General features: G+C 44.0%; 1 protein-coding gene across 7 annotated transcripts in view; it reads left to right on the top strand.

Moving 5' to 3' along the window:
• Positions 1 to 17401, top strand: part of LOC134802907 (uncharacterized) — a 69119-nt gene extending 51718 nt beyond the window's left edge. For all 7 annotated transcript variants that reach the window (XM_063775631.1, XM_063775629.1, XM_063775626.1 and 4 more), the window contains 11 exons: positions 374 to 535; positions 1453 to 1578; positions 2472 to 2564; positions 3316 to 3421; positions 4581 to 4663; positions 6575 to 6705; positions 6820 to 6967; positions 7434 to 7630; positions 8300 to 8441; positions 15266 to 15606; positions 16020 to 17401. In XM_063775631.1, coding sequence (XP_063631701.1) covers positions 374 to 535; positions 1453 to 1578; positions 2472 to 2564; positions 3316 to 3421; positions 4581 to 4663; positions 6575 to 6705; positions 6820 to 6967; positions 7434 to 7630; positions 8300 to 8441; positions 15266 to 15606; positions 16020 to 16086 — 1596 coding nt within the window. In that variant the 3' untranslated portion in view covers positions 16087 to 17401. The remainder of the gene's footprint in view (positions 1 to 373; positions 536 to 1452; positions 1579 to 2471; positions 2565 to 3315; positions 3422 to 4580; positions 4664 to 6574; positions 6706 to 6819; positions 6968 to 7433; positions 7631 to 8299; positions 8442 to 15265; positions 15607 to 16019) is intronic.
• Positions 17402 to 19713: the final 2312 nt, after the last annotated feature.

Genomic DNA, 19713 nt, shown 5'->3' with positions numbered 1-19713 from the left:
TTTGTTGGGATACCTTTATCACTTGCTAATAGACCTTTATGATATGACACCCACTGCACATCAGGTTTTATTAAAGCGAACTATTAGGTCTTATTTCGATTAGGTAAGTAGTTCGGTTCCCTCACGTTGTTTTCCTTTAACAAAGTGTAACTACGAGTAGGTAAATATCAAACGACGCTTAGTACATTTACTAAAAATAATATATTTAGTACGAATATCAGGTGATTCAGGTGGTCAGACCAAGTTAACTGCATGCACTTTACACACTGCCACGCTTTGTTCTGTCAAAGTCGGTGCAAAGTTAACTTGGACTTTATTCATCTAAGCTCCTTCAAAAATGACATTTCAATAACCGCGACTAATATACGTACAGCGGAGCCACAAGAACAAGTTCATCGTGAGGGTGGAGCGCACCCTGAGGAACAGCAGCGTGGAACATCTGGAGATGGACATACACTGCAAGCACCGCAGGCTGTACCCCAACAACAGCTTCGTCAGGGACCTGGTCACCATCCTCAATGATAAGGATATACGGGTAACATCTCTCTCTCACTCCCCTACGTAGGTACTTTATAAAAAAAAAATACGGGGGCAGTTTTGAAGTCACAATACGTTATTTATTAATTCATAACAACCCAGTGGAGTGGTACAAGCTATTTTTACAAGATTAACATGGATATCGATCGCAAATATCGGAGGAGTCAAAATATCTTTCTATCGTCAACAATCGCAGCAATTATTTGGCGTTAGTTGATACCTATCAGGCAGGGCCGACTTGAGTGGCATATATGTGTACTTATAGAACCGCCGCATACAGAACATGGAAATCAATGAAAGAGGCATGTGTTCAGCAGTGGACGCAAATATGCTGAGAAGAAGATACCCAGTCGTAGAAGCAGAAACAAATATTAGGAGCATTTAAGAAACGAACGGCATAAGTCGGTAATATTAGGTAGGTAATTCAACGCTATTAGACTTAGCTTTCATAAGATTTATAGATTAACCTCCAGAAAGGTTTATTGAGATATTTATCATAGTACAGTCGACGTCAGTGGGCTTGCCTACTTTTCACAGAGGTGAGAATTTTTTCTACACCTAGGTATTAGCTCATGAAAAAAATAGTTATTTACGATACAAGTGCGGAAAAGAGGAAATTCGAAACGAGTGGCGATAAATTAAAACACGACCGAAGGGAGTGTTTTAAATCGACACGAGTTGCGAGTTACCTATTCGCACGTGTATCGTACAACGTTTTACAGTACATATGGCCCTTTAAACCTGCTGCTTCTATTTTAACGTACTGGTGCGGGAAAATAGGACCATACTTATGTACTGTAAAATAAGTTTCGGCTTATCTTTGTTTATGAGGCGCCGCCACTTTTGATGATACTGTATGCATTCAATCATTGTTATTGAGAGCAATACAAACAACAATCCTCGTTATTTCCTAAGGTGATAAACAACGGGCGCGTGTTCGAGAAGAACAAGGTCACTGACCTCAAGGGCCACCCGCACCACAAGGAACGCGCCCTGACCTCGACAGAGCCCGACAAAGGATCGCCGGAAGCCATCACCGGAGTACGTATCACACCGGGCGCCTACACAAAATGACAATCCATGATACAAAACACCAATCAAAAGTTAAATAATGTATATCCTCCCAAGGCCCAAGGTCCCACCTATAGTACTTACTCAGTTCAATAAAATTTAAATCATATTCGATTGGAACAGAGTAGCTTTTGCTTTGTTTCGTTCAGTTTTTGAACAACGCAAAATCAACTCTATTTCTTACATTGTAGGTTCAAATTTCTGTGGCAAATTTTGCATTTTTCATTTGTATGGCTGGGCGTTAGGAGGATGGAAATAGTCATGAGTTTTCGTTTGGCGCTTGTCGATGTACGATTGTCATCTTGGCAAGGCCTAGGTAGGCCTCCTGACCTTCCAACACAACATAGACGGGAAACTAGGCCTTATTGGGGGTCGTCCGGTTTCCTAACGATGTTTTCCTTCACTGAAAAGCGACTGATGGGTAATAAATATTAAATTATATATCGTGCATTAAGTTCCGATAAACTAATTGGTAAAAACCGGGTTTTATTCGCACCCTCCGGATCGCACGCTCTACTACTGCTAAAGCTCTTTGGACTGAAAAAAAAAATGATTGAAGTAAAGCCTGAACAGTAACGGCAGTGACCAAGAATATATGATCACGCGCCATGTTGCGGAATTTTACTGTAACTAATATTTTCATACTAAACTGAACTGTCACCGTATACATGAGAATAACAGCGCCCTCTTGACAATGATCTTAAATTACTGATCAGACTTTAGATAATTGCCAGTGCAAATAGCAGTGCTTTATAGCTGTAGTCTTCTGTAAGGTGGACGTACTTCACCATTTGGGCTGCTCTAGCCTTCAGTTTGTATATATATAAGATTGGTGTAAATGGAGATTGTATTGAATATCGTAGAAGCCGTTGACGAGCCAGCCCCCCGCGCCGCTGAGCACGCTCCACTCGGACCTGGACGACGACGTCGGTGTGCCCACTACAGAGTTCACCAAGGTCAGTCGCTCTTACCTCGGACTCGGTGTGGACGAGCGCGCCCCCCTCGCCGCTGAGCACGCACCACCCGGACCTGGACGACGACGTCGCTGTGCCCACTACAGAGTTCACCAAGCTCAGTCGGTCTTATCCCGGACTCGGTGTGGACGAGCGCGCCCCTCGCGCCGCTGAGCACGCTCCACCCGGACCTGGACGACGACGTCGCTGTGCCCACTACAGAGTTCACCAAGGTCAGTCCGTCTTATCCCGGACTCGGTGTGGACGAGCGCGCCCCCCGCGCCGCTGAGCACGCACTACCTGGACGACGACGTCGCTGTGCCTATTACAGAGTTCACCAAGCTCAGTCGGTCTTATCCCGGACTCGGTGTGGACGAGCGCGCCCCCCGCGCCGCTGAGCACGCTCCACCCGGACCTGGACGACGACGTCGCTGTGCCCACTACAGAGTTCACCAAGGTCAGTCAGTCTTATCCCGGACTCGGTGTGGACGAGCGCGTCCCTCGCGCCGCTGAGCACGCACCACCCGGACCTGGACGACGACGTCGCTGTGCCCACTACCAGAGACACTAACAGAGTTCACCAAGATCAGTCGCTCTTATCCTCTTTCACAAGTCCATACTACATTGTATATATCATAATATAGCGAAAATACATATCAGAATGTATAAATACAACAGCCAATACTTATGCTAAATATGATATTTATTGCACAAATGAATGTCCCTATTTCAACTGTGACATTGTGTGCTGCAGCCAAAGAAGCGGCACCACAAGAAACACTTCGAGAAGCGCGCGGAGGAGCGCCCCGAACACTCGCTGCTGCTCGGCGACGACACCGGAGACCAAGTGGCTATCGGCGGTGAGTGAGTGAGATTGTACTAGGTATATAGCAGTCCCGCTCTTACACGGTAGAAGAGGCCTTAATACTCGCTGCTGCTCGGCGACGACACCGGAGACCGAGTGGCTATCGGCGGTGAGTGACTGAGATGGTACCTACTAGGTACCTATACATATAGCTGTCCAGCTCTTACACGGTAGAAGAGGCTTCAACATCACTCGCTGTTGCTCGGCGATGACACCGGAGTCCAAGTGGCCATCGGCGGCGAGTGAGTGAGATGGTACCTACTAGGTACCTATACATATAGCTGTCCAGCTCTTACACGGTAGAAGAGGCCTCAATACTCGCTGCTGCTCGGCGACGACACCGGAGACCAAGTGGCTATCGGCGGTGAGTGACTGAGATGGTACTAGGTACCTAATATAGCTGTCCAGCTCTTACACGGTAGAAGAGGCTTCAACACTCGCTGTTGCTCGGCGACGACAGTGGAGACCAATGCCACAAAACTTTACAAGTGTACAATTCGACAAAATTGTTAAATTGTAAACAAAAAATGTACCACAATAATTACAAATATGTATTCGTTACAATTCTGCAGTACCTACACAAATATAATATGTCATTTTTGTGAAAGCGTATATCACAAAGAATAAAGGTATGTCACGACAGCTACATAATTATAGAATTGTTGATTTGTAAATATACAAGCGACCCACTACAAATTTGTTAAGTACTTGTATATTTTGTGGTACGCACATTTGTATTATTACAAACTTGTAACTTGACACTTGTAAAATTGTAATTGTAAGTTTTGTGGGATAGGCCATACGCGCCTATTATAAGCTCGTTTTAGGAAGCGCGTGTTGGCGCGTATAGACTAAATGTACCGAAATAATATATAGTGCGCGTGTGAGCGCGTAACGCCGAAACTTGCATTGAAGCGTATTGACTTGTATATAAATGTAACATTCATTTAATATTATAATAATATGTTTGTTCCCCTAATTGTAAATAATTTATGAATATGACGATGTACAATTAATACAAATAAAATATATTCTATTCTATTCTATTCTATTCTATTCTACTGTTGCTACGGTAGGAAGTGCTTCTAGTATAGTACCTAGATATTATTGCCATTTTATAAATTATACATACCTATGTATCGTGTTGCGTATAGGCTTAAACCACACCGAAGCGAAGCTGCGGGCCGCCGGGCGCTCCGGCGCTGAATCCCAGGAGGAGCCAGACTCGCACGGACAGGTAAGCACTGCATTTCACGACTAAACTATGAAAACTAGGGATGTACCGACTAGTCGGGAAGCCAACTATCCGGGCTCATTTGTAGTCGACGATTAGTCGGCTACTAGTCGGCAAAAATAGCCGACTAGTCGGCACTTTATAAGGGACAGAAAAACAGGGCAAAAAGAAATAAACAGCAAATATTTATCCAAGCTTTTCACCTATTTTACCTAAATTGCTATTTAGGGATTTTCGGTCGTCGTATAATATAAAAAAAAACCTTAATATAATAATATATAATATATAGCTTAATATTATAATATATAGTGAAACGTGCTATTTTACAAGGGTGTAAATGAAATTGCAAAGCTCCGGCTTGTTAAGGAAAAGCTATAGCACGTTAACACAGAAAATAAAGTGAATTTAAATGACGCTGAGCGGAGGCGTAGAGCTCATGCAGGGCCGCGCACGTGGTACCAAGACGACGTGGCAGAGGCAGATGGTGTGCTTAAATTCCTCGATCCAGGAGGTCTCCAAAACTATGTTCTAATTTCTCTAAACTTCTAGAAATTTCGACTTTCAAAAACAATGAAATCTTGAACTTCCCGGCTACTGTAAACCGAGAAACGAATATATCATACGACGCCCCAATGGCCGCTAGAGAAGAAATGAAACAATTGGAAATTTAGCTCACGGCACTGAAAGCTGTTAGGACTTCTGGCGGAGCGCTCCCTTCCCTCGAGCAGGAGTCACTCTGCAAAGAACCAAAACCTGTTTACGAACAAACCCACAACGTTTCGCGCCATTGTGGAGTTGATCACAACTAAATTTCATTTGTACTCACTCACTGGAGCATCCGAAGGACTCAAGCTGCTTCCACCTTTCCGACCACCATTGCGAATGTGTGGCCTTACCACAAATAGGGCTCATACGATCGAGTGTCCCCAGAGGGGTCCTCAAATCAAATGTGCATGTCATCTTCGAATGACCTCCTAACAAGAAGGCCTACAAAGGTAGGGTGGCAATCCCCTGAAGACACAAATCCTTCGAAAATTATGACTGATTTATTTAGACAACTCACTCCTAGCCTAAGAAATATATTTTTACAATTAAATCTAATAACGTTTCATCCCAGAGCCCCCTTTAGGAGTCTGTAATTCCTATGTTTTGTTTTTCATCTAAATTCTTTTTTACCTAAAAAAACATACCTAACTCATACAAAGTTGTCCTGGAGTGAAAACATAAATATCTATAGTTTTGATCATTTTTATTTATATGACAATCCCGACAAGAATACATTACAGGACAAGGCAAGACAAGGCATCAAGAGGTGCATCTGAATAGCGCGACGAAAGGGGTAAAACGATTGTTTTTTTAGTGTAGCATCTGAACCGAACTTAGACAAAACTACTTAATGATATGGCCGACTAGCCGGCCGACTAATCGGCTAAATCAATAGTCGGTACATCACTAATGAAAACTAGAATAGGGTATTTTCCTACTAGTCAAATCAGTTACTTTTTTAGATCTGTCAAAACGATTTGCTAATATGGAATTTATATGAAACATTACATCGTGACGTCACCGTCAACTCACCTACTTTATATATTTCTATCCGATTTATTAAATAGAACTTGTGTTTAAAAATAACTCCTATCTGTGTTTTTCTAATAATTATCTGGTGCTTTATTTCATGCATGGTGTAAAATAATTTATTTTAAATACAGTGTAATACCCTATTCTAGAAAGAATCGATGAGGTGTTTTAACCCTTTATATATGCAATGTGGGTTAGACAACACTATTTGAACTTCTTTTTGCATTTTTATATTATAGTTTTTAAATAAAGAAAATTAGTTTAACCGTGGGATATCCGCTTTTTATCAATATTTTGACATATGTAAAAAAGTAAGTAATGTTTTAAATAATTCAGACGCACCGCCCGTGGCCTTCGAGCGAGCAAGAGTTTTACGTTAACAGCACGTCCCCCGACAGCGTCGAGATCCATCTCACACACACGGACAAAGCGAGGGACAAGGACAAGCGGGAAGACAGAGACGATAGGTTTGCTCAGTTTATTATGTAAATAATACATTTATCATAATGCTTAGAAATAAAAGAAAAGTGATAAACCGCAAAATAGGAAGACACTAAAGTCATTATCGACGACACACACAGGGACACGGACAACAGGGACAGCACACACAAGGACAATAACAAGGCGCGCTCGGAGGCCATCGCGCGGCACGCGGCCGTGTACGAGTTCAAGAAGGTCACCGAGGAGCGGAGGCGCAAGGAGCGGCGCGGGGGGAAGACCAGGGCACAGGTAATACTGCAGCATACACAAACGACACGTGACAACACACACAGGGGCAACAACAAGAGGGTCGCCGGGGGGCGGAGGCGCAAGGAGCGGCGCGGGGGGAAGACCAGGGCACAGGTAAGACTGCAGCATACACAAACGACACGTGACAACACACACAGGGACAACAATAACAGGGGCAACAACAAGAAGGTCGCCGCGGTCTCGGGGGCGCAAGGAGCGGCGCGGGGGGAAGACCAGGGCACAGGTAACACTGCAGCATACACAAACGACACGTGTCAACACACACAGGAACAACAATAACAGGGGCAACAACAAGAAGGTCGCTGGGGAGCGGGGGCGCAAGGAGCGGCGCGGGGAGAAGACCAGGGCACAGGTAATACTGCAGCATACATGAACAGGACACGTGAATGAGCCTTAGTTGCCTGAAAATAAATGACATTTGATTTCATTTCCTTATTACCTACAGATGCTGAGCGAGAAACAAGGCAAAGCGTTGGAAGAGAACCACTCGTGGCCCCCCTCGCGCCACTCCTCAGACCACCACGCCGCGGACGCCGACCGTGACTCGGTGGAGAAGGACCCGTGGGAACCGTGGGGGCCGCGCGAGGATGACACCGGACATGTAATTGATGCGGCCTCGCCTGATGTGGTGGTGGACACCAGGTAAGGCTGTCCTAGTCTAATACATCCCTGGTTGCAACCTAAAGGACCCGTGAGACCCGTGGGGGGCCGCGCGACACCGACACCGGGCTGGTAGTTGATGTGCCTGCGCCTGATGTGGTGGTGACACTAGGTAAGGCTGTCCTAGACTTATGCTTCCCTGGTTGCATCCTAAAGGACAGGTGGGACCCGTGGAGGCCGCGCGAGGCTTACGCCGGACATGTAGTGACGTGCCCCCGCCTGATGGGGTGGTGGACACAAGGTGAGACTGTCCTAGTCTAAGAGTCTTCTACGACGTATTCAAGGGTAGAGATGATCGCTCCCATAGCTTCTCGTCGAGTTCTTTCTAAATTTTATCGATATAATTTTATCGGCGTTCCACTATCAAGGGTATCTGAGCTAAGCAGCAAACTAAGAGTTATCACAGAGAACCCTAAACATACTTTTACGACTACGGAAATAGGGGACGGTTGATTTAATGATTTGCGCTTTAAATACCTAAACTATTGCTTCTAAATTCATTAACGCTCTGGAGCGAGAATGGAACGTCGAACAAAGAAAATTCAACTTGTTGCTGACGGTTTAAGTTTCCAAACTCAATGTATTCTTATTATATGAAGGTTAGAAGTAGTCGTTACCTTTCCGGTTACGTTTCCATCGAATGTTTTACAGGAAGCACCTCTCGAACGATCCCCACGACGCAGTGGACAAACTGGTCTTCAACGACGTGTGGGAGGATAACCGGCCCAGGGACCCGCGCGTCACCGAGCTGACGAGGCAGGTTATGATGGACTACGACGAGCCCTCGCAACAGGTACTTACTGCATGTTGACCTTGCAGGCACTCCCCAAGGGTCCAACAAGGACCCGCAGAAGGACCGCCGCGTCACCGAGCTGACGAGGCAGGTTATGATGGACTACGACGAGCCCTCGCAACAGGTACTTACTGCATGTTGACCTTGCAGGCACTCCCCAAGGGTCCAACAAGGACCCACAGAAGGACCGCCGCGTCTCCGAGCTGGCGAGGCAGGTTATGATGGACTACGACGAGCCCACGCAACAGGTACTTACTGCATGTTGACCTTGCAGACACTCCCTAAGGGTCCAACAAGGACCCGCAGAAGGACCGCCGTCTCTCCGACCTGACGAGGTAGGTTATGATGGACTACGACGAGCCCACGCAACAGGTACTTACTGCATGTTGACCTTGCAGGCGCTCCCCAAGGGTCCGCAGAAGGAACGCCGCGTCTCCGAGCTGGCGAGGCAGGTTATGATGGACTACGACGAGCCCACGCACCAGGTACTTACTGCATGTTGACCTTGCAGGCACCCCCCAAGGGTCCAACAAAGACCCGCAGAAGGAACGCCGCGTCTCCGAGCTGGCGAGGCAGTAGTAGAAGAGCGGGCCGCAAAATTTCTAACCGACTTGATACCACGATGAAATGCACAATGGTTTCCCATAAAAGTGATGCTAAGTCCGAATTCGATAGTCTGCCACGGCGGAACTTGCCGAAAGTACAAAAAAGAAGGCCACTTCCGGTGCGAAAAAAGGGGCTGATTTAACCCATATGATACCGAAATAATAGTTATGGCAGCAGTTAGAAATTTACATGTAGACACAGAAAAGCGAAATCTGCCAGTATTTATTTTGCCGGAAGTGCTTGGCAGACGCTCTCAAACCGGGCCACCGGGACCCCTAATTTAACCCATCTGATACCACCATGAAACCAATTCCAGTCGGTAGATATGAACCCTCATGTCAGGAATATATAAGTCTGCCAAGGCTTTTCCTGCCGAAACACCTTGGCAGACGAGATTATGTAAGCAAGGTCGCCATCGGTTACCCTACACTAACCCATCTGATACCACCATGAAACCAATTCCAGTCGGTGGGTATGAACCCCCAGTTTAGGAATATATAAGTCTGCCAAGGTTTTTCCTGCCGAAACACCTTGGCAGACGAGATTATAAGCAAGATGACCATCGGTTACCGTACACTAACCCATCTGATATCGCCATGAAACCAATTCCAGTCGGTAGCTATGAACCCTCATTTCGGAAATTTTTAAGTCTGCCAAGGCCTTTCCTGCCGAAACTCCTTGACAGACGAGATTATGTAAGCAACATCCGCATCCGTGGGACCCGTATACGTAATTACTGTAGGCTTATTTATTACTTTATGCTTATAATATATTTGTATATGATTATGTTGTAATAAAATATATTTATAAATTATTAATATACAAAATATACATTAGGCATTCATTACCTGCTTACGGCAGTAGTAGGGATTAGTGGGTGAGTTCTGGCTCACTAAGCCAGACCAACACTCCCTCCACCTTTTTTTCCCTTGTTGGAGCCTTGCAACCTTGCCTTGGACCCAACTTAATGTCATCGTAGTTCGAATCGACCTAATCTATTTTTTATTACTTTTAGAATATTTCAATTACATACCTACTTTTGCAAAGTTAAATGTTGAAATCTCTATTTTGCACAATGGAATTTTAATGTGACTTTAATGTATGTGCAATCTACTTAGAAACTGGGTTTAGAAATATAAAAACACACATTTTATATAGGATAAGTTTATTCAAGTAATATTCTGAACATATGAGATATAGTAACATCATTACTTATTCTGTGTACAGTGGAGAAAACATGAACGAAACCATGCATTTGACATTTTTCGTTTTAAAATAAAGATAAACTATACAGTATTTGCCACTAACCGATGTAAAAAAAACATTTACAGTTGTTGATTACAATACCATATCTTAAAATCCATTTCAATAGAACTTGCGAACTATGTAAACAAAAGACGTAACTTTGTTTTGTCACTGTTTCTCCTTGAATTTTCACATCATCTCATCAAACACCATTGAAACACATACACTGTACACTATTAAAGCGGTCGTTACCGTAAAATACAATAATGTATAACTGTATCTTGGATATTTCATTAAAAGTTTAAAATTGTTTCATAAGTTAGGTTATTAGGCCCTGAAGCACTACCACCAGTTTTGACATTGACAGATACGCTCGCGTCTAAGTAACTTACTTTCTATGCATCTCGCTCGTACTCGCATATTAGTGCAAACGAGATGTATAGAATGTAATTTTTTTTTTTTTTTTTTTTTATGGCTTTCCCCTCTTGTGTGTATTGGCAGGAGGGATTTTGCCAATGACGACGTTTTAAGACGTACTACGCACGATAAGAATGTTCGGTGAATAATTTTGATATGGTGATAGGAATTGTGCTGGGAACCTAAAACAAAAACATTTATTGTTATGGACATCACAGACAACACATGACATATGTACAGTTTATTAGAAAAAGAGCGGGAAAGGCGATAGTTTTGACAGTTAGGCAGCATGCCAACATAAGGAGAAAAATAAGAGATGGACAATAGATATAAGATGACAAGTATTATAGAAAGAGTAGAGCAAGTAAAGCCGTTAAAGTTTTATATTATTTTCTTGTATGTGTTTAAGAATAATTCCAGTGATGGGAGGATCCATGAGAACCAGAAGCGTTTGAAAATTGATAGGCCGCGGAATATTTTTCGGTAAAACATCATATAAAGAGTGGTTAAGTCTGTTGCAAGAAAAGAAAATGTGTTCCGTCGTTCCTTCGTCAAGACCGCACTCGCATAAAGAGCTATCCCGCACCCTAATTTTTGCGAGGAATACAGGAGTGCATACGTGACCCAAACGAAGCCGGCAAAGTGTAGACGTGGCCCATTTACATGCAGAGCGAAAACGGAAGAACCATGGTTTATGAGGTATAATTGGCTGTATATTTCCGTAGTGTTTTCCTACATGTCGTCTAGAGGAATCCCATAATTGTTGCCAATCGTCTCTTAAGTCACGGCGAGCTTTAATCATTAAGTCAGATGCGAGTACCATGTTGTGAGTCTCCGATCCATTGAGAGTGGCCTGCTTGGCCCACATGTCAGCATCCTCATTGCCGTTAATCCCACAGTGACCCGGAATCCATACTAATGTTACCTGTAAGCCTATTTCTTCACATCTGTACAGTAATTGTTTAAGTTTCAGGATGAATGGGGAAATCATTTTCATTTTGAGCTGGTTACCAGATAGGGCTTGGAGGCAGCTTTTGGCATCAGAGAAAATGATAACTTTGGGAATTTTGTGAGACTCAACATATGCAACTGCTTCCATTAAGGCAATTGATTCCCCAGTGAAGACGGAGGACTGTGAAGGACATTTATATGATAAAAGAATGCGGTATCTAGGGATCCAGATTGCTGCTCCCACACAGCTATTGAGGTTCAATTTTGATGCATCTGTGTAGATTGGTAAGTAATCTGGCCATTTTTCTAATTCTTTGTTTAATTTAATATTAGCTCCTAGATCATTTTTATTGATATTAAAATCTAAAATTACATTTGGGCGGAAAGTTAAGCAATTATATTCAAATTGAAATATTGGATTTTTGGCTATGATGGGTAGTGTTGTGACTAAAGTTGGTGATTGATATAAAGCCGCTACACACTACCCGACTCACGGTCTGTACCTGCCAACGCGGTTGTATACACTACGCGGTAGTTTGACAATTTTAAATTTAAATAAATATGTGAACTCAGATTAATCGTTTTATTTCCTTTTTTTAAACCTTTTTCATTCTTTCGCACCATTTTTTAAACATTATTTAAACTTCGGAAAATTATAACTGGTCGTTTTGGACTGTTCATAAATAAAAATCTACCCTACATTTGACAAAATAATGACGGTTGAATGATTGACGGTTTCAGTATTATTTTACTCGTTCACTGTTTTTCTTGGCATACACGCGTATCTTACTTCTTTGTTATTGAATTTTCTAACGACTTGGCCTGATTTACGGATTTATTTTGCATTGTGATCTGGATATTATTTAACTTTTGGAACGACGACTTATTGCTACCTTACATGCTTACCTTACATTTTCATGGCGGTATCAGATGGGTTAGTGTACGGTAACCGATGGTCATCTTGCTTATAATCTCGTCTGCCAAGGTGTTTCGGCAGGAAAAACCTTGGCAGACTTATATATTCCTAAACTGGGGGTTCATACCTACCGACTGGAATTGGCTTCATGGTGGTATCAGATGGGTTAGTGTAGGGTAACCCATGGCGACCTTGCTTACATAATCTCGTCTGCCAAGGTGTTTCGGCAGGAAAAGCCTTGGCAGACTTATACAGGGTGATCAATCCAAATGGGTCAGTATGGAGAAGTCAGAAATTATAAGAGATAGCGAAATCTGTTCTTAGGAACCATGGCTTCGATTTTAGATTTAATAATAATGGCATTCAATTTTTTTTTAATCTATCATACATAACCGGGATTCGAACCTGGTCAATATTCTTGTTGTTTGTTTGTATGGCAACTTTTAAACGATGCGTGATAGGTGGGGGGTGCTCGACCAAATATCATGGAGGGCCCCGAGACAAAACAAACTACATTAAAAAAAATCAAAATGGCCGACTTTTTTTTTCAAGTTGGTCCGAGCGCGCTGAGATTTGGCATGCGGTGAGCCTGGGGGCCCAAGATTACCACGTCAAAAAAAATTTTTGGCAAAATCCAAAATGGCGGCGGACACGGGCAAAGTCAAATTTCCAAGTAGGTTAAGCGAGCCCGAAGGGCGAGTTTCAGGCCGGGAGGCCGAAGATCGACCCCGGCGGAGGGCCGAAGGCCCGGAGCCTCCACCCCGACTCCCAAAACGCGACTCCCAATAGGAAAAGTGTTGGGTCGTGTTTAAGCTCCAACTTCCCCCTTTCGTGTGACGCTTCGGGCTTTCGGCCCTACGCGGAGCTGGGCCTTCGATTGCTCGGCCTCGGCCTCGCGTCACACGAAAGGGGGAAGTTGGAGCTTAAACACGACCCAACACTTTTCCTAAAATTAAAAAAAAATCGGCCATTTTGATTTTTTTTATGTAGTTTGTTTTGTCTCGGGGCCCTCTATGATATTTGGTCGAGCACCCCCCACCTATCACGCATCGTTTAAAAGTTGCCATATAAACAAACAACAAGAATATTGACCAGGTTCGAATCCCGGTTATGTATGATAGATTTAAAAAAAATTTAATGCCATTATTATTAAATCTAAAATCGAAGCCATGGTTCCTAAGAACAGATTTCGCTATCTCTCATAGTTTCCGACTTCTCCATACTGACCCATTTGGATTGGTCACCCTGTATATTCCTGACATGAGGGTTCATATCTACCGACTGGAATTGGTTTCATGGTGGTATCAGATGGGTTAAATTAGGGGTCCCGGTGGCCACCTTTGAGAGCGTAAATATATAAATACTGGCAGATTTCGCTTTTCTGTGTCTACATGTAAATTTCTAACTGCTGCCATAACTATTATTTCTGTATCAGATGGGTTAAATCAGCCCCTTTTTTCGCACCGGAAGTGGCCTTCTTTTTCGTACTTTCGGCAAGTTCCGCCGTGGCAGACTATCGAATTCGGACTTAGCATCACTTTTATGGGAAACCATTGTGCATTTCATCGTGGTATCAAGTCGGTTAGAAATTTTGCGGCCCGCTCTTCTACTACAGGTTATGATGGACTACAACGAGCCCACGCACCAGGTACTTACTGCATGTTGACCTTGCAGGCACTCCCCAAGGGTCTGCAGAAGGAACGCCGCGTCTCCGAGCTGGTGAGGCAGGTTATGATGGACTACGACGAGCCCACGCACCAGGTACTTACTGCATGTTGACCTTGCAGGCACCCCCCAAGGGTCCAACAAGGACCCGCAGAAGGAACGCCGCGTCTCCGAGCTGGCGAGGCAGGTTATGATAGACTACGACGAGCCCACGCACCAGGTACTTACTGCATGTTGACCTTGCAGGCACTCCCCAAGGGTCCAACAAGGACCCGCAGAAGGAACGCCGCGTCTCCGAGCTGGCGAGGCAGGTTATGATGGACTACGACGAGCCCACGCACCAGGTACTTACTGCATGTTGACCTTGCAGGCACCCCCCAAGGGTCCAACAAGGACCCGCAGAAGGAACGCCGCGTCTCCGAGCTGGCGAGGCAGGTTATGATAGACTACGACGAGCCCACGCACCAGGTACTTACTGCATGTTGACCTTGCAGGCACTCCCCAAGGGTCCAACAAGGACCCGCAGAAGGACCGCCCTGACCTGGCGAGGCAGGTTATGATGGACTACGACGAGCCCACGCACCAGGTACTTACTGCATGTTGACCTTGCAGGCACTCCCCAAGGGTCCAACAAGGACCCGCAGAGGGACCGCCTAGTCTCTGACCTGGCGAGGCAGGTTATGATGGACTACGACGAGCCCACGCACCAGGTACTTACTGCATGTTGACCTTGCAGGCACTCCCCAAGGGTCCAAGGACCCGCAGAAGGACCGCCGCGTCTCCGACCTGGCTAGGCAGGTTATGATGGACCGGTTTCTTCGGAAAAGTTGCTTAATGTAAGCTTAGGAATGCACCCTTGAAATTAACGGTCTTTAAAAAAACACCGTATAATGTTAGTTTGTTTACCAAGTAACATTTTTGAGAATAAAGGAAATATTATGACATCACCACCCCGGGCTAGATTCGGAAAATGGGTTAATTCAAGTAGGTGTGGAAGCATATTATAACAAGAAACACTTCACAGCCGACTCCATCGCCGCCGGGGCGTGGGCGGGGGCCGGACGGCGCCGTCTTGCACGGCCGCGACGCGCCCGACACGAGAGACCCCGACACGCGCGGCCGCGACGTGCCCGACACGAGAGGCCCCGACACGCGCGGCCGCGACGTGCCCGACACGAGAGGCCCCGACACGCGCGGCCGCGACGTGCCCGACACGAGAGGCCCCGACACGCGCGGCCGCGATGTGCCCGACACGAGAGGCCCCGACGCGCCCGACGCCGGCAGGGGCAAGCCGCTGCGGCTGCGCGTCAAGAGCAACATGACCTTCAATCTGGGGGATGAGCTGCTCAGCTGGCGGCGGATGAAGTGAGTTACAACTCTTGGAACACTCTTAACTTAGAATTAGAACGGCCCGGACCGAAATGTTAGTGTTTGATTTTGCAAAAAGGTTCAGATGACGATGGAACCGGTAATTTTCGACTGTTAGGTACATTATATCGAAGCTTGATATGAAGGGTTATGTGTAATAGGTATTTTTCACATAGCTTGGATACGGTGACTGTTGTTATGTCAGTACAATTTTGCGAAATTTTTGCGGTTTGATGGGGGGATAAAATCCAATTTTCAGATCAATCAAATATTCATTTTATCTTTGTCAAATACCGCGGTCTATATTTTTCGCGCATGTTGTGTAATGATGCATTTTATTTTAAATATAACCCGTATACTCGTACATATTGTATGTAGAATCGCAATAAAACATTTTTCATGTGTTGCAGGATGGCCGGAGCAGAGTCGGAGTCGGAAAGCGCGTCCGACGACGAGACCGGCTCACGGTCACTATAGCGAGCGCCGAACACACCTACAGTCGTCCACCTCTAGCAGCATGGCAGATGTGAACCCTTTCATCGCGTTTTTCATCACATTTCCTGCGTTATCTCAGTGACTGTGTCTCGAATATTTTGTTTTAATTGCTGAAGGTTCATTGGCCTGTTAGCATAGACATGTCCCTTTAGATAGCCCCACAGAAAAAAAGTCAGGAGCTGTTAGATCAGGCGATCTTGGGGGCCGTTTCTCGAAATGAATTGACCGGGAAACGTTCTTTTTAATGTTTCTAAGAACATAATTAAAACACGTTGTTCAGTCGTAGAACGCTCCATAACAAATTTGCCGTATCTACACAAAGTAATTTTCATGCAACAACTGTCATATTTGCCGCTAAAACAAAATGGCGACAAAAAGAAGTTGTACACCTCCAAGTTGGCCACCCTGTATAATAAAGTCTGACATTAAGTTACCCCTTTGCCCGGCAAAGACGTCATCTGACGCGCGCATGCAGCTACAGCCCAGCCAATATCAACTCATAGTATTCCGACAGCCCACGATAACGCGCCACATACATACGGTAGGCGTGGCGTTCAAAGACGTAATCTGACGCGCGCATGCAGCTACAGCCCAGCAAATATCGACGCATAGTATTCCGACAGCCCACGATGACGCGCCACATACATACGGTAGGCGTGGGCGTGGCGTTCAAAGACGTCATCTGACGCGCGCATGCAGCTACAGCCCAGCCAATATCAACGCATAGTATTCCGACAGCCCACGATGACGCGCCACATACATACGGTAGGCGTGGGCGTGGCGTTCAAAGACGTCATCTGACGCGCGCTTGCAGCTACAGCCCAGCCAATATCAACGCATAGTATTCCGACAGACCCGATGACGCGCAACATACTCGTACATACGGTAGGCGTGGGCGTGGCGTTCAAAGACGTCATCTGACGCGCGCATGCAGCTACAGCCCAGCCAATATCAACGCATAGTATTCCGACAGCCCACGATGTCGCGCCACATACATACGGTAGGCGTGGGCGTGGGGCGTGGTGTTCAAAGGGTCAAGCAAGATTGTCTGACTTTCGGGGAGAAATTATTACTTATCTTATTAGTGCAGAACAATCCAGGTGAATTGTAAATCTCTAGAACGGTAGAAAAATGCGTGGTGTGTGGTTGCGGACAGCCGAGCGTGACACACGTTACGTACCTTACCTACTGAATTAGCTATATTTATAAATTAGTTTAGCCCTAATAAATTTATTTATAATGCGTTATTTTAAATTATAAACTTTCTTTCATAATAAAATAAATAAATAAACCTATTTTGCTATTAATGTTTTTAATTTTATCTGTATATCAATTAGGCCTTCATGATGTCATGATAAAGTGGAGTCATTTAGATTTTTAATGTACATTTTAGGGGGGGGGGGGGGGGGGGGCTGTCAATAACCGCTGAACCGATTTAGATGAAATTTGGTATACAGATAGTTCGAGTCCCGGGGAAGAATATAGGATAGTTTTTATCCCAAAATTGTTCCTTAAAAGTGAAAAGGGGGGTGGAAGTTTGTATGGGGAATCAGTAACCGCTGAACCGATTTAAATGAAATCTACGTCTACTTATATCTTTTGAGTTTGTTGAAAATATTATTAAACTTAATTTGTTAACGCTACCCTCAATATTTATAATGGAAGCGGCCCTCTTTGTTCGACAACACCCAGACCTATTCCCGATAAAACCGGAAACGTCAAAAACTAGAAGCCAATATAAAAACAAATTACTCCTACCAAAAGCTAACTTAGCTATCTTCAAAAATGGGCCACAATATAATTGTATTTCAATTTTCAATAAAATTCCGGACAGTATCAAACTTGAACCAAGTGACATATTATTTAAAAATAAATTAAAAGACATGTTAATTCATAAATGCTACTACTCACTTGAGGAGTTCTTAAATGATGAAAGGCTGGCGGAGTAAAATAGCACAAATACTTAATTATAAATTATACCTTATTTATTTATTGTGACACTGAATTTTAAATTATTGCATGAAATGTTTTTCTATTTTCTTTTAAAAACTTAATGTATGGAATGTTGTTATTTTTTAAATGTTATTTTTAAATTTTAATTTTTAATTTTAATTTATTTTTATTCTTTATTGACTTTTACAATGTTACTTTTTTCTTATACACTAATTATACGATAGATATATTATGATGAAATGTTTTAATAGGTATTAGCTAGTAAGTTAAATATTGTGTGCCCTAACAGGGTGTCATGAATTGGCCAACTTAACTGTAAGATCTTACTATGTAATTTATGTTCATGACTACGCAATAAATGAAATATGAAATATGAAATGATAACAAACTTGACTTGGAAACCTCAACATAAACAATAAAAAACCGGCCAAGTGCAAGTCGGACTCGCACACGAAGGGTTCCTTACCATTATCTATAAAAACTGTCACCCATCCAAGTATACTGACCCCGCCCGACGTTGCTTAACTTTGGTCAAAAATCACGTTTGTTGTATGGGAGCCCCACTTAAATCTTTATTTTAAATTCTGTTTTTAGTATTTGTTATAGCGGCAACAGAAATACCTACATCATCTGTGAAAATTTCAGCTGCCTAGCTATCACAGATCACGAGAGACAGCCTGGTGACAGACGGACGGACAGCGGAGTCTTAGTAATAGGGTCCCGTTTTACCCTTTGGGTACGGGACCCTAAAAATTACTGCAATCCTCGATATAACGTTAGTCACGATCCTCAGCAGTGAGGGACCGTCTTAGAAGAAGGTTACTGCAATGTTCTGCCGCCAGAGTGCAGCACTAGCGCCTATAGTAAACCAGAGAGTCACTTATACATACTGTGCCGCTTTTTGACAAGTTTTCACAGACAATAAAATATGACATTGATGCATCAAGGCTTCGAGCAACACCGGCTTCCGACACGTCGGAAGGGAGGGGCCCAAGCACTGAAATATGAAAAGCGATATCTTACCGTACAAATCTTTCTGCCTTTTTGCGGGGGGAAAGGTGCACACAGTCGCACTTCTCACACACTTACATACAAAATCCAATCTGTAATGACGATACAAATACATAGAAAATGACAAACGTCAAAGACAAATCTTGCAAACTTCGATCTCTTTTTGTGTACGGACGAGTCACAAGTGTCACAACACGCAACACTAACACATTTTCGTCGAATAATTTTATTGTATTCTGAGAGATGAGAAGCCGGATTTGTCGCTCGACCGATCCGCAATTTGTACTGGGCGAGCAAAATCGATAAATCCCACAATTACATGAGACTAAAAATATAATAATTGTGTTTAAATGTAATTGAACGTATGATATGTAAAAAAATATTACATGTGAAATGTAACACCTTCTTTTTGTAAATTTGATGTCCCCGACCTGTTTTTACACCAAAAAACCGAGCAATTAGGCATTTTTTCTGCTGCTGGGTTCACGCGCGCGTCTGTAGGGCTACCGCCAATACCGAAAATCGTCAATTGCGGGCATTTTTCTCTGTCACTCTAATTACGCCTTCATTGGAGTAAAAGAGTAAGATCCCCGCAATTTGCGAATTTCGGTTTTCGCGGTAGCCCCTCTGGGACTCGGTCTAGTT

The sequence above is a fragment of the Cydia splendana genome, chromosome 25 (genome assembly GCF_910591565.1).
Source record: "Cydia splendana chromosome 25, ilCydSple1.2, whole genome shotgun sequence".
Classification (NCBI taxonomy): domain Eukaryota; kingdom Metazoa; phylum Arthropoda; class Insecta; order Lepidoptera; family Tortricidae; genus Cydia; species Cydia splendana.
The sequence above is the reverse complement of the archived record's forward strand: the minus strand, read 5'-3'. Positions and strand labels throughout refer to the sequence as shown.